Here is a 10836-nt window from a genome sequence, read left to right on the forward strand (position 1 = left end):
TAAACATCATCATGGCAAAAAGAGAAGAGCTTATTTGTGTCAATTTTCCAAAAAGCTACAAGTTAAAGAATTGTTACTTTAGATGGAGGAAACCCATGGTGATGCTAGCTAACGTACCTGACGCTAACCTGCAAAAATAAGTTATCCTCACCAACGGTACCACACATTTCAGTAAATATGTGCACAGTAACGGCCTCGACAATATTTAGTCCCATAAAATTTATTGTTTCCACTCAACAAACAGTCGAAATTAAAATGATGTCATGGAGTAAGTATACCCAAAAGAAAGCTGGACAGTTCAGGGAAGTAAAGTTCCCAAAATACACATCTTGTTATACACAAGTTGTAAACCATTTTAACAACATGGCTACACAGTCCGAGTGCAAATAGACACATGTACAAATGTGCCACATTTGAAAATATTTAACCTTTCAAGGAATCTATGAATATTTGTGCTTAGTAATGATTTAGCGGGTTTTTTTTAGACAGCAAACAATATAAATTAAACATGTTAATCTGAAAGCTAAAAAAGTCTATATATAAAGTGAATAACCACTAAAGCAAGTCGCCTCATACAATATAGAAAGCAAAGTGTGTAGGACAGTGGACAGACCGAGTCGAGAGTCCATTACTGCCACAGATCCTCTGTACGGCCAAACTTGAAGACCAAACCCCTGCGTGAGAAGACAAGATGTCAGCAGGAAGTTGAGAAGAGCACCGGTGGTGACGTGAAAAGGAACCCGCTGGGAACTTACCCGAAGAAAATGAACGCATTTTGGAAGAAAATGGCAATGCCAGGGTACACAACAGGTTTCTCTGCAAATGACACAAAGTTTTTAAGATGTGCATTAGTGCACAACACCGCATCAGGGCTGTGTGCATCTCTCACCAACACGTATATTCAGGTACTGCATCGTACCTGTGATCACTACTGTAGGCAAAGCTGTAAGGGATTCGAATGTTGTTGGGAATGTTGGAATCAGGTGGTGTTACAGTATACAGAGTGGATATTGGAACGATGGTGCAGATTGAGATTCTTTCCCATAGCAAGCGCCACAAATCTGCCACAGACCAGAACCCCAGATGGAAGATGACTCACTGATCAGTGGCTCCAAAGTGGTGGTCCAAACAAAGCCTTTGGCAGGTGCCAGTTCATCAGATGACCCTCTCACAATGTCTCTGCTGCTAAAAGCTATGTAAAGTAACCAACTAATAATATAGATGCACCATGAACTTATGCACCAACTGTCCCTGTGCCTGTGTGGGTTCTCTCTGGTACTCCAGCTTCCTCCCACCATCCAAAGACATCAAGAGGGGACGAGGCTGATTGATACTCTAAATTGACCGTAGGTGTGGCTGTGAGTGTGAATGGTTGTCTGTCTCTATGTGTTGGCCCTGTGATGGACTGGTGACCCGTCCAGGGTGAACCCCGCCTCTCACCCAAGGCTGCAGGGATAGGAACTGTCAAGTGTCACTCAAAGTCACACCCCAAAATTGTACACTGCACCACAAAGACAAGTTGAAATGTGCGAAGTAGACAAACAGGACTTACGAGGCACAACAAATCCTCCAAACAGAATCCACATGGAGGCGATGAGCGAGCCGAAGGCCAGCATGAAGCCAATGAAGAGCCACACACGAGCACCTGCAGACGCACAAGGAGGCGCAAGTTACAGAAAAGACAACCTGTGACAGTAGGACATACAGAGAGTACTGAGACCAGATGTGACAGTATCCCCATAGTCAGCTGACTGGAAAAGAGTTCAATGACAAATGAGGTTTGAAAAAATAAATAAATGTTTTATCTTTTAGAAAAAGACACTGAGAATGCATGATGAGGTCCCTCCCATCAACCCACCTGTCTGGCCCATGCAGCCTTCACTGTAGCTGTCGCCTCTCACTTGGCCGTTGGACACAGCATTTATCCTGCGCGCAGAGAACATTTCAACAGCGACTGATTATTGGCAACTAATGCTGTTTCAAGAGCTTTCAGCTACGTGTTGTGACACGAGCTAGGATGTGTGATTGCAAGATTCCGCAACAAAATCATGTGACAGCATCGGTGCGATGAGAGAACTGAAGTTGCTGACGGGGAGCCAGTGCATGGATGGAAAATGATTTAAAAAGAGAAAAAAAAAATCCATGCATAACTGACACCAGCCATAGGGTAACAACAATCTCCCCCTTTAAGAGCTGCTATCATGTGACCGTCACTCTACACTGAGCCCCCCCGCCCCTATCTTCTGAGGAAGGCCTTGAAGAGCCTTGACTAGAAGCCCCAGAGACATTGTGGACCTGATATACAACCGGCAGCAATCATAGTCAGTCTTACATGAGAAAAGCCACAGTAGCGATGACTCCACAAGTGTGATAAGCGTGATGAAACTGTCCCTGATCAGGATACTTCACTGCTGCATCGATGATGATCCACCAACCCGTGAAGAACTGCAAGGACAAAGGATGAAGTTGGTTGAAGGGTATTCAGCGGTCAGAGAGGTTGGAATAATAACGTATTCACTATGGTACAAACAGCCGGGAAGTCAGACACAATACCAGAACTCCAGCAGCTATAGATGCGATGGTGTTTCTTCTTTCGCCCCAGTCCACATTACACTCACAGTCTCCGCATCGGATCCCGTCCAGAAACCCTGACATGACTCTGGGAAGGGCCGTAACAGCACGATCACGAAACTTTGTAGGGGAGGGAAAAACAAAACGAAACACTGAATCATCTCAAAGGCAACCTGATACAATGACAACACCAAAAGAATAACGTGAATCTGGAAAACAATGTCCATCTTTGTGCGCAATCGCCGTACAGCCACGGTGATGCTCAACTCCCCACAGTGAATCAAGCACCAACAATTGCGTGACCCCGAAATTTTTAACCCCAAAATAAGCCGTTGTGTGACATGTACTCGACAACAGCACCGTCATCTGACGGATAGATGAGTAAAGAAAACCCCGTTGGTGCGTACAGGAGATAAAACACACAACTGTTACGTCGGATTCTTTTGTTCATCGCTTTGGTATTAGCAAACATTTCCTTGAAGGTGCCTTCACGCAGCTAAGTCGCTGAAAGTAGTGACACAACCCAAACGACAACGGTGGAATTGAGGAAAAACATGTACCAGAGCCGTGCCGCTTTCATGTCATGTCATTTTCAAAGGAATGGTTACCTTGTATTTTCGGTTTTTTGATGTGAGCCCCCCTGGATAAGCCCGACTTTGCTTCCGAGAGAGAAAGAGAGAGAGCCCTGTTGTGCACATGCGCACTTCGCACACACCCATTTGATGAGGGAACCTCTGAGACGCTGTTGATATTGGTGCCTTCAAGTGTTGCGGCACAAAATGGGAAATCTCAAAACTACATAATAGGATGAGTATAAGAATGGCATTCATAAATGTTAACTGGGCTGTATGTTCTACGTTATTTACTGTTTAATTTGCAAACTCTTGCATAAAGTGTTTAAATTCAGAGTCTCTCTTCTTATAAAGAGTATGTTGTGGTTCACAGCAGAGTTCTGAAAGTCTGTGCCAAATATGTTGCTAAACCAGCCTGTATGGGACAACTGTGACATAGTCGCTCATTTTACCACAAGATACGTTGTGAGTGGAGGATTAGATGGCAACTCGAGATGATTCGAACACGGCTGTTGAACTGCAACACAAACACCAACAGCCTTCAAACAACAGCTTTTCATCAGTGCAATTAACCACATAAATACAATTTAAAGATGCATAAACTAAATATGAAAATTAACCATGGAAACTGTTTCCAGAATGTACACAAAAGCAAACACTTGTGTGTAAGAACAGCAATTTTAACTATATATATATATATATATATATATATATATATATATATATATATATATGCATAACATGGTGCTTGAGCTGTTTCACTCATGTTTTGATTTCTCAATGTTTTGATATCTCCTGTTGCTGAAACAAAAGGCTCAAGGTTGTCCTCAGATAACGCCCCTCCTTTAAAAGATCATTGTCTGTGTTCAGAGATTCAAGTCAGATCTGTGAACAAAGAAACTCCCAGGCCGTGTCATGTCAAACCCCCCGATGACACAGTTTCTTGTGGTCTGTTGCTGGAGAGGAGGTGGAGCAACAACCTGATGGCAGGTTTATCGGAATTTGAGGGGGCACGGGTTGTGTGACATCCCAGACTCCTCTGACTTCTACCCGTCTGGAACTCGGGCAGTGTGGAAATAATGCTGTCTGCTGTGAATTAAAAAAAAAAAAAAGCAACGCCATGGTTATTAGCAGCAGCTTTCAGGGTACTTGTTTGCTGGGATGATCAAAGCTTTCTTGCAGACGTTTGCTGTGCAGTTTGAGACTGAAACATCATGTGTGGGTCACATGGGGCCTTCCTGCTTTCGATGAACACACACACACATGCACACACACACACAGCAGTGCTTGCAACTGTTAAAAGAGGAATACTTCAAGTTGTTTTTTTCTTAGTAGTCTTTTTATTTGATCACCACCAAAGAAGAAAGGTTGCACAGTTGTAGCTAAAGTCAGCATATAGTAGTGTTGTTTAGGCGGATACATTTTCACGAAAATAAAAGAAAAATTAGAATCACATTAGCAGTGTATAAAGAATTGTAATATAAACTTGATCCATGAAAATATTTGTGAAGTTTTTAGTCGCATGGGCAAACAGAGGACAAGAGATCCTAAAAAACTCCAAGCAACTGCAAGGCGACAGATATGGAGAGAAAGATGACCCCAAAGTATCCGATGTAGCCATAGGCTCCCCTCATCCTCTTGGCTGGATCTGGAAGGAAATATACAAGAACTTAATCAAATCATTTCATATTCTGCAATACAGTTCTATAACCAGTTTACTAAAACATAGAGGCTCGTGTCAAAAGGACAAGATTGGATCCATATTATCCTAACACACCCATCTTGTGTAAATCTTTAAACGGATCAGTTTGAGCACCATGATGTCATGCACGGTCAGCGCCACAAACGCATGACCCCAGCATGCTACCGAGACCGAGACATTTCTGCTTTGACACAAGTAAAAAGAACTGTGTATTTTTTCCAACACTGATACATTCTTACCTCCAGTGTAGTAGCCCCAGGCATAGGAAAACCTGCTGGTCACCCAAATAGCTCCCAGCACAGCGGCTGATAACTGAGAATTGAAACAGAGCATCAGAGATGAGGAGACACAGCAAGCATGCATCACCTACTATTCAGGTTGGCGCCAGTTTTGCTTTATCATCATGACTGTGTAGTTTGGACTCCCTTATCAAAGGAATTCATGCCAAAGATCATGAGGGGGGCCAGTTGCCACTCCCACAAGTTATGAACACGCACAATTTCAGAGGAGTCTATCTTCCTCATACATATATATATACATATAAATATATATATATACACATACATATATATACACACATATATATACACACACACACGTATATATATACATACATATATATATACACATATATATATACACACACACACACATATACATATATATATAATAGTTAATTGTGCAAAAGTGACACACACCGGATAGACGAGAGCTGCAATGGTCTGGAAAAGCAGCCACTGAGGATACACTTCTAGAGTGTTCTGATGTGCCCTCTGGATGCAGTTGAATACTTGCTCCTTGTCACTGTACATGGTGGGGTACTGCAAAGATTACATGATTTAATTAGCCAGAAACATGATAAACGATTACAAGCACCCAATGCTAACTCTGACCCCAACATTTTCCACTATTTGTTGCCCTGACATGGAACTTGCTCTCAAACTTGCCTGAACATTGTACTTCTTTCGGGCTCCTCCAACCTTTACAGCTAAGTAGCCTAACATAATCCAGCTGTAGAGGTAAGTAAATATCACATATCCAAAACTGGACGGCAATACAGTCAGAATATCCATCGCTGGGCGATATTTCGTTTCCTCTGCAGGTTGCAGGACGATAATGCGCGGTCGAGACTTGTGTTTGGCGGAGAGACGGGAGAGGAAGCGAGGTGAACATGAACGAGATAACATAAAATATCGCGAGATCGACTGGTTGCTAAGGATATGTGTGAAGGGGCAGTAACAGCATCGTTTTCTACATGCGTCAGAGAGACGTCTCTGACTTGTGTTTCTGTTGTGGAAATAATCTAGGTCGAGATGAAAAACACTGCCTCATAAAATGTACTTTATTTTATAAGATGAAGAAGTATCGAATTAATTGAGAATACAAACTGGATTTAGGGGTAACTGTACTTCTCACGGGAAAAACCGTCACCTTTGGGACCAAAGTCAGAGATTAGTCAGAATGTTTGGTGGTTATACAACCCAATAAAATCCACTCAAAATCTAATAAACTTGGAATAAACTTCCATCAGTCGGTGGCTCTTTCTCATCAGCAGCTCTCACTGCTCATCAGTGGTTCTTTCATAGCACGCTAACATCGCAACCTGCACCAGGTCTGACGCTTTTACCTCGGTATGACTTATTATTGCCACCGTGTTCATATTATGTGACCACACTGAGCAGGAGCAGACTCAAAACAACTCAAATAAACCAATCAAATCGTTCACAGAATCACGTGACTGGAACTTTCCATAGGCAGGTTTATAAGCCGTTGCTCCGCCCACCTCCTCATTCGTCTTAGCTGTGCGTGACTTCGAACTAGAATCGCTCACCGAACTCATCAACCTAAACTACAAAATCCGACTATTTCGAGATCGCGTTTAAAACTAATCACCCCTCGATACGCCAAGGAGGACCTAGCTCTCTAACCCGTCGCTGAAAGAAGAAGAAGAAAGCTTGCTGGAGACCATCAACCTGGTAAGAATGGCGCCGGTATCGCTACGTCAGCAATGTTCTTTTGACTAAGAATGTTACGCAATGTTGCTCTCAGTCTAATTACGCCTAAATTACCAATCAAGCGTGTTCCTTTTTGTCTTTGTTTCCAAATCAAAAAGTATCGTACATGTTAGCCGTTAGCTAGCCGAGCCATCCTTTTGTGTTTGCGTCAGTCTGGAATTTTCCAGTTCCCTCCGGCCATTACGCAACGTAGCTTACGCCCGCGCGGGTCGACGCGGAGCTGAACTGTTAAAACAATCAACGTCTACAACCGATTTGAACTGATATTTAACGGGGCACTTGGTGGTAATTTTAGTGATTATAGTGGTGGGATGGTCTGCCTGTTTGAGCTTTTTTGATATTAGGCACTTGATTGACATGTTTTGATCCATTTTAGGTCGTGGCTAAAACAAAATGGCGAAGGGAGACTCTGCCATGGCGCTTGCCCGTCGGAGCGAGGGCATAAGTGTGATTTTTGACGTGAACAGCCCCCCCTCAACTTGTGCTCGATCCCGATCGAGGAGCAGCAGCATGAGTAGCGGCACCCGCCGCCTCTCAGGTTTCGTCAAGAGGCGTCACAGGTCTTCGTCATCTTCGTCCTCGCCCAGCAGCGGGCGCAGTTCTCGCTCCAGATCCCGCTCCTATCCACGTTGCTACAGACCTTCCTCTCGCTGCCGCTGTGACAACCATCGTCGATATGGTCGTGGTCGCCACCGCCGATCCCTACCAAGACGTTACAGGGCCTACTCCCGGTCCTACAGCCGCTCACCCTCCCAGGACAGATACTCGCAGCGTAGACGCTACAGGTCCCGATCCAGGTCCCCAGGTGCTTGGAACAGATCCAGGAGAACAGGGAGTCCTCTTAGGTCCAGACCTGCCAGATCCCCACCCAAAAGATCGAGGTCCAGATCCAGGTCTTCTTCAGGAAGCTGCAGTTTGAGCTTGAATGGTAAATTTAGATTAGATCAGCAATCATAGGACTGTTAGTCAGCTGGTGGGTGAATGTGTCACAACTGAGGACATTGTATCTCAACTGTGTTTCTTAGACAAAAAGGAACTCCTCCAAGCCGCCAAGGCCAATGCCATGAAGATTCTGGGAGTGGAGAAGCTGGAAATCCCTGAAAGCGTGAAACCCGTCTTGCCAGAGAAGCAGTCTGAGGGGGTGTCACCACTGCCAGAGACAAGGGTGAGACAAGACCCCAGGAAATCTCCATCAGAGGTGGGTGTCTGAGAGGGAACGCTAGTTAACACATCTCCACACAACATAAAAATGAGGCTTTGTTAAGGAATCTAATGAAAATATTAAAAGTGTCTTCCTCCATGTTTGGATCAGATTAAAATCTAAGGCGAGCACAGGGAATTATGCTATAGGTAGGCCCTTCAACAAGGCACTGGCTGTTGATTATTGACGGTGGGTAAGTGACGAGATCATTTGTAGATAAAAGTTGCTTTGTACTGTTATCAGCTACAGCGCCAACAGTGTTTATGTCCTTGTTGTTGAATTTCTTGTCTTTTGTTAACCTTTGGACCCCTGAGGGAATACACATGCTTTCTGTATTTATTCCTGTCTTCATAGATTACATGACAGTGGTCTCCTTCACTCATCGGCACCTGGGATTAAAAGGCTGTCATGTGACTTGGGTGATGACAGTGTAATTGCGTGAAAGGTTGACTCATTATTCTTGCAATGTATACAGTTTGCAGTTTTCCCCACATAGATTTAACCATACAAACACATAGATTGCCTCACATGTAGACGCACACATAAATCTTACAGATGCTAATTCTAGAACCTACATACTTGTTACAGACAGGACAACTTTGACATGACAAATGTATGAATGCTTGCAGTTGAAATGGGTCATTGTTATTTAGCAGAGTCCTCCACTCGCTGATGGAGCGCAGGCGTGTGGACTGCATTATAGTGACAGTTCCTGTCAAGAGCTAAAAACAGATGAAGATGTCCTCTCCATATGCCAAAGATAAGTTGGTACATGAGGCGTGTGCTGTGGGGGAGGGGAAACCTACATCGCCCGCCATCTTTCCCAGAGAAGACACACTTTATATCTAATTATTTTGTTTGCATTTCTTTTTAATGTTCATGTAGTTTTTCTAAATGGTGTTTCAAGGTCTGTCCTTAAACTTTCATTTCATGTTTAATGTTTGACAGTGTGAGGAGGAAGTGTGCATGAGAGCTGCAGTTTGTTGAAACTAAAATCCTAGAGTAAATCTATGCCAGTGTTAAGTGACGTATACTAGCAGTAATGGAAAGTCAATCAGCCAAATTGAATTTCACAAACTGTTGAAGCTCAGCCTTCCATCAGTTGCATACTGGTATCTAACTGCTGCTGTTTTTTTCTATTGAACAGAGCAGTGAAGACGAGCCCGACGAGTCCAGCCCAAAGATGTCCCCGCAAAGGAAACTCATCTCTTTCAGCATCAATGTGAGTGGCCACACTTGTTTGTTACTCTGCCTTCACCTTCCCTGTCGCATTGTCTTGTAGAGACTAATGTGCCTCTCTCCGTCATCTCGTCCCTCCAGAATTCTGTGGCCAGGCCCACTGTGGCGGGGCCACCTAGCGCAAAGGTAACTGCCAGAATGGACAGCTATGAGAGCAGAAAGCCCTACGGCCACTGGGTCCCCGTCAGATCAGGCCACTCCAGCGCACGCAAACACAAGTCAAACAAATCACAGTAGTGTGGCTGCAGAGTACACTGAACCTGTAAATATTGTCCATATGCTGTACATATCTTGTTCTATCATTTTATGGCAGGTGTTGCTGATGTTAAAGAGTTAAGTGGGAGGAGGTGAAGAAGTCACTCAGGTGGGATTATTTCTCTCCCTTTGTTGTGCATTTTGTTTCCTCAATAAAGTATTTATTTAATAAAAGCTTTGTTTCCATCATTTGTTTCACTACTTGTGTAAATGTTTGCTTGTAGCCTTCAAGTGAGTGGTCTTTCCCACTTACGACCATAATTCATAAGTTAAAAACAAGTGACATAATGCTGAATGTTAAGGAACCATTTCTGCTTTCAACAACGTAAAATGAGATCAGTTCAGATCAGTTGAACTACACCAAAATATGGTGCCATCCTGACATTCACAGTAGCATGAGCCCATAATTATTGGAGTGAAATGGCGATAGCAATGTCAACAGACCTCTGTGTGTCAGTACCAAAAATTCCATATCCTCCAGAAATATTAAATGGTTTTCATGCGAGCGCCACAAGGCTTCGTCTTCCTCAAGAAGAGGCGGTGGAAGTGAACCACGAGCTCGGGACATCTCATCTGAATAAAGGGGCCAAACAAAAAAAAAAAAAAGTTGATTACTTATGTTTGTGTTCACATTCGAACAGTAAAACCTCTCCAGTCAAATCCATAAACACTGAGATAAGGGGGAGCACAATCGATCAGTGTGACCTTGACCCTTGACCCCACGCCTTCTCTTAATATATGTAGGAGTGCAACGTGAGCAGTGAATTGTTCTGAAGGTTTGATGACGATGCTTCCATTTTATCAGCGGGTTTACCAAAACCGACAGTTTTTTTTTAAAATTCTCAGATGTAATTAATTTCAATTGATTAAAATAAAAATTATGCAATCATATTTTTTTGAAGAGCTCCTCAGACCAATCAGTAACATTGCGTGTTGAATTTTATGGCTCAGGCAAAAATAATTGCTGATGATTGAAACTAAGCCGTATGTAAGCTTTTCTTGTCACTTCTCAGTCCTCCTGTTATGCATTTCAATTTTAGGTAGGATTCACCTCAGTTTTTCAGTAGAAAAAAAAAACATTAAATATCCACAATTCTCTCCTCCGAACCAACAGATTGTGTTCGTCATGGATTTACCGTAATTGCTCTGACAAGCGCTCATCGAAAGCTGGCAACAGATTTCACACGCCAGCTACATTTCTCACCATGGCCACGAGGTGTCAGCATCATCCCAGAAATTCCGGAGTAGTGTTTTGTCTGCGCATCACTTGGTTACTAGGTG

The 10836-nt window shown here is 43.4% G+C and overlaps 3 protein-coding genes across 3 annotated transcripts; 1 reads left to right on the forward strand and 2 right to left on the reverse strand.

The window, feature by feature from the left end:
- Positions 1-172: 172 nt before the first annotated feature.
- On the reverse strand, positions 173-3274 carry tmem50a (transmembrane protein 50A). Its single transcript, XM_086182673.1, has 7 exons — positions 3180-3274; positions 2554-2691; positions 2333-2445; positions 1859-1926; positions 1553-1645; positions 756-816; positions 173-674 (listed from the first exon to the last, which is right to left on the reverse strand). Exons 1-7 carry the CDS (start codon positions 3267-3269, stop codon positions 629-631), a joined length of 609 nt encoding a protein of 202 aa, XP_086038799.1. The 5' UTR covers positions 3270-3274; the 3' UTR covers positions 173-628.
- Positions 3275-4469: 1195 nt separating this feature from the next.
- Positions 4470-6408, reverse strand: mgst3b (microsomal glutathione S-transferase 3b). The gene is made up of 4 exons (XM_086182804.1): positions 5793-6408; positions 5544-5666; positions 5085-5157; positions 4470-4791 (listed from the first exon to the last, which is right to left on the reverse strand). Exons 1-4 carry the CDS (start codon positions 6030-6032, stop codon positions 4691-4693), a joined length of 537 nt encoding a protein of 178 aa, XP_086038930.1. The 5' UTR covers positions 6033-6408; the 3' UTR covers positions 4470-4690.
- A 214-nt stretch (positions 6409-6622) lies between these two features.
- rsrp1 (arginine/serine-rich protein 1) lies at positions 6623-9567 on the forward strand. The gene is made up of 5 exons (XM_086182803.1): positions 6623-6821; positions 7237-7788; positions 7886-8058; positions 9209-9283; positions 9382-9567. Exons 2-5 carry the CDS (start codon positions 7254-7256, stop codon positions 9535-9537), a joined length of 939 nt encoding a protein of 312 aa, XP_086038929.1. The 5' UTR covers positions 6623-6821; positions 7237-7253; the 3' UTR covers positions 9538-9567.
- Positions 9568-10836: the final 1269 nt, after the last annotated feature.

Source organism: Aulostomus chinensis, chromosome 17 (genome assembly GCF_037954235.1).
Source record: "Aulostomus chinensis isolate RoL2024-O1b breed Wild chromosome 17, RoL_Achi_v1.0, whole genome shotgun sequence".
NCBI classification, from domain to species: Eukaryota; Metazoa; Chordata; class Actinopteri; order Syngnathiformes; family Aulostomidae; genus Aulostomus; species Aulostomus chinensis.

Bases quoted from the DNA above. Each gene is read 5' to 3' on its own strand.
- tmem50a (XM_086182673.1), bottom strand. From the start codon at position 3,269: ATGTGCACAACAGGGCTCTCTCTCTTTCTCTCTCGGAAGCAAAGTCGG. The intron at 1,927-2,332 runs GTAAGACTGACT...CTCTGCGCGCAG, and splicing joins GCTACTGTGGCTTTTCTCAT to GATAAATGCTGTGTCCAACG. The intron at 675-755 runs GTAAGTTCCCAG...CTTCTCACGCAG, and splicing joins AATGCGTTCATTTTCTTCGG to GGGTTTGGTCTTCAAGTTTG.
- mgst3b (XM_086182804.1), bottom strand. From the start codon at position 6,032: ATGTTATCTCGTTCATGTTCACCTCGCTTCCTCTCCCGTCTCTCCGCC. The intron at 5,667-5,792 runs GCAAGTTTGAGA...TAATCTTTGCAG, and splicing joins GAAAGAAGTACAATGTTCAG to TACCCCACCATGTACAGTGA. The intron at 4,792-5,084 runs GTAAGAATGTAT...ATTTCCTTCCAG, and splicing joins CTGGGGCTACTACACTGGAG to ATCCAGCCAAGAGGATGAGG.
- rsrp1 (XM_086182803.1), top strand. From the start codon at position 7,254: ATGGCGAAGGGAGACTCTGCCATGGCGCTTGCCCGTCGGAGCGAGGGC. The intron at 7,789-7,885 runs GTAAATTTAGAT...TGTGTTTCTTAG, and splicing joins CTGCAGTTTGAGCTTGAATG to ACAAAAAGGAACTCCTCCAA. The intron at 8,059-9,208 runs GTGGGTGTCTGA...TCTATTGAACAG, and splicing joins CCAGGAAATCTCCATCAGAG to AGCAGTGAAGACGAGCCCGA.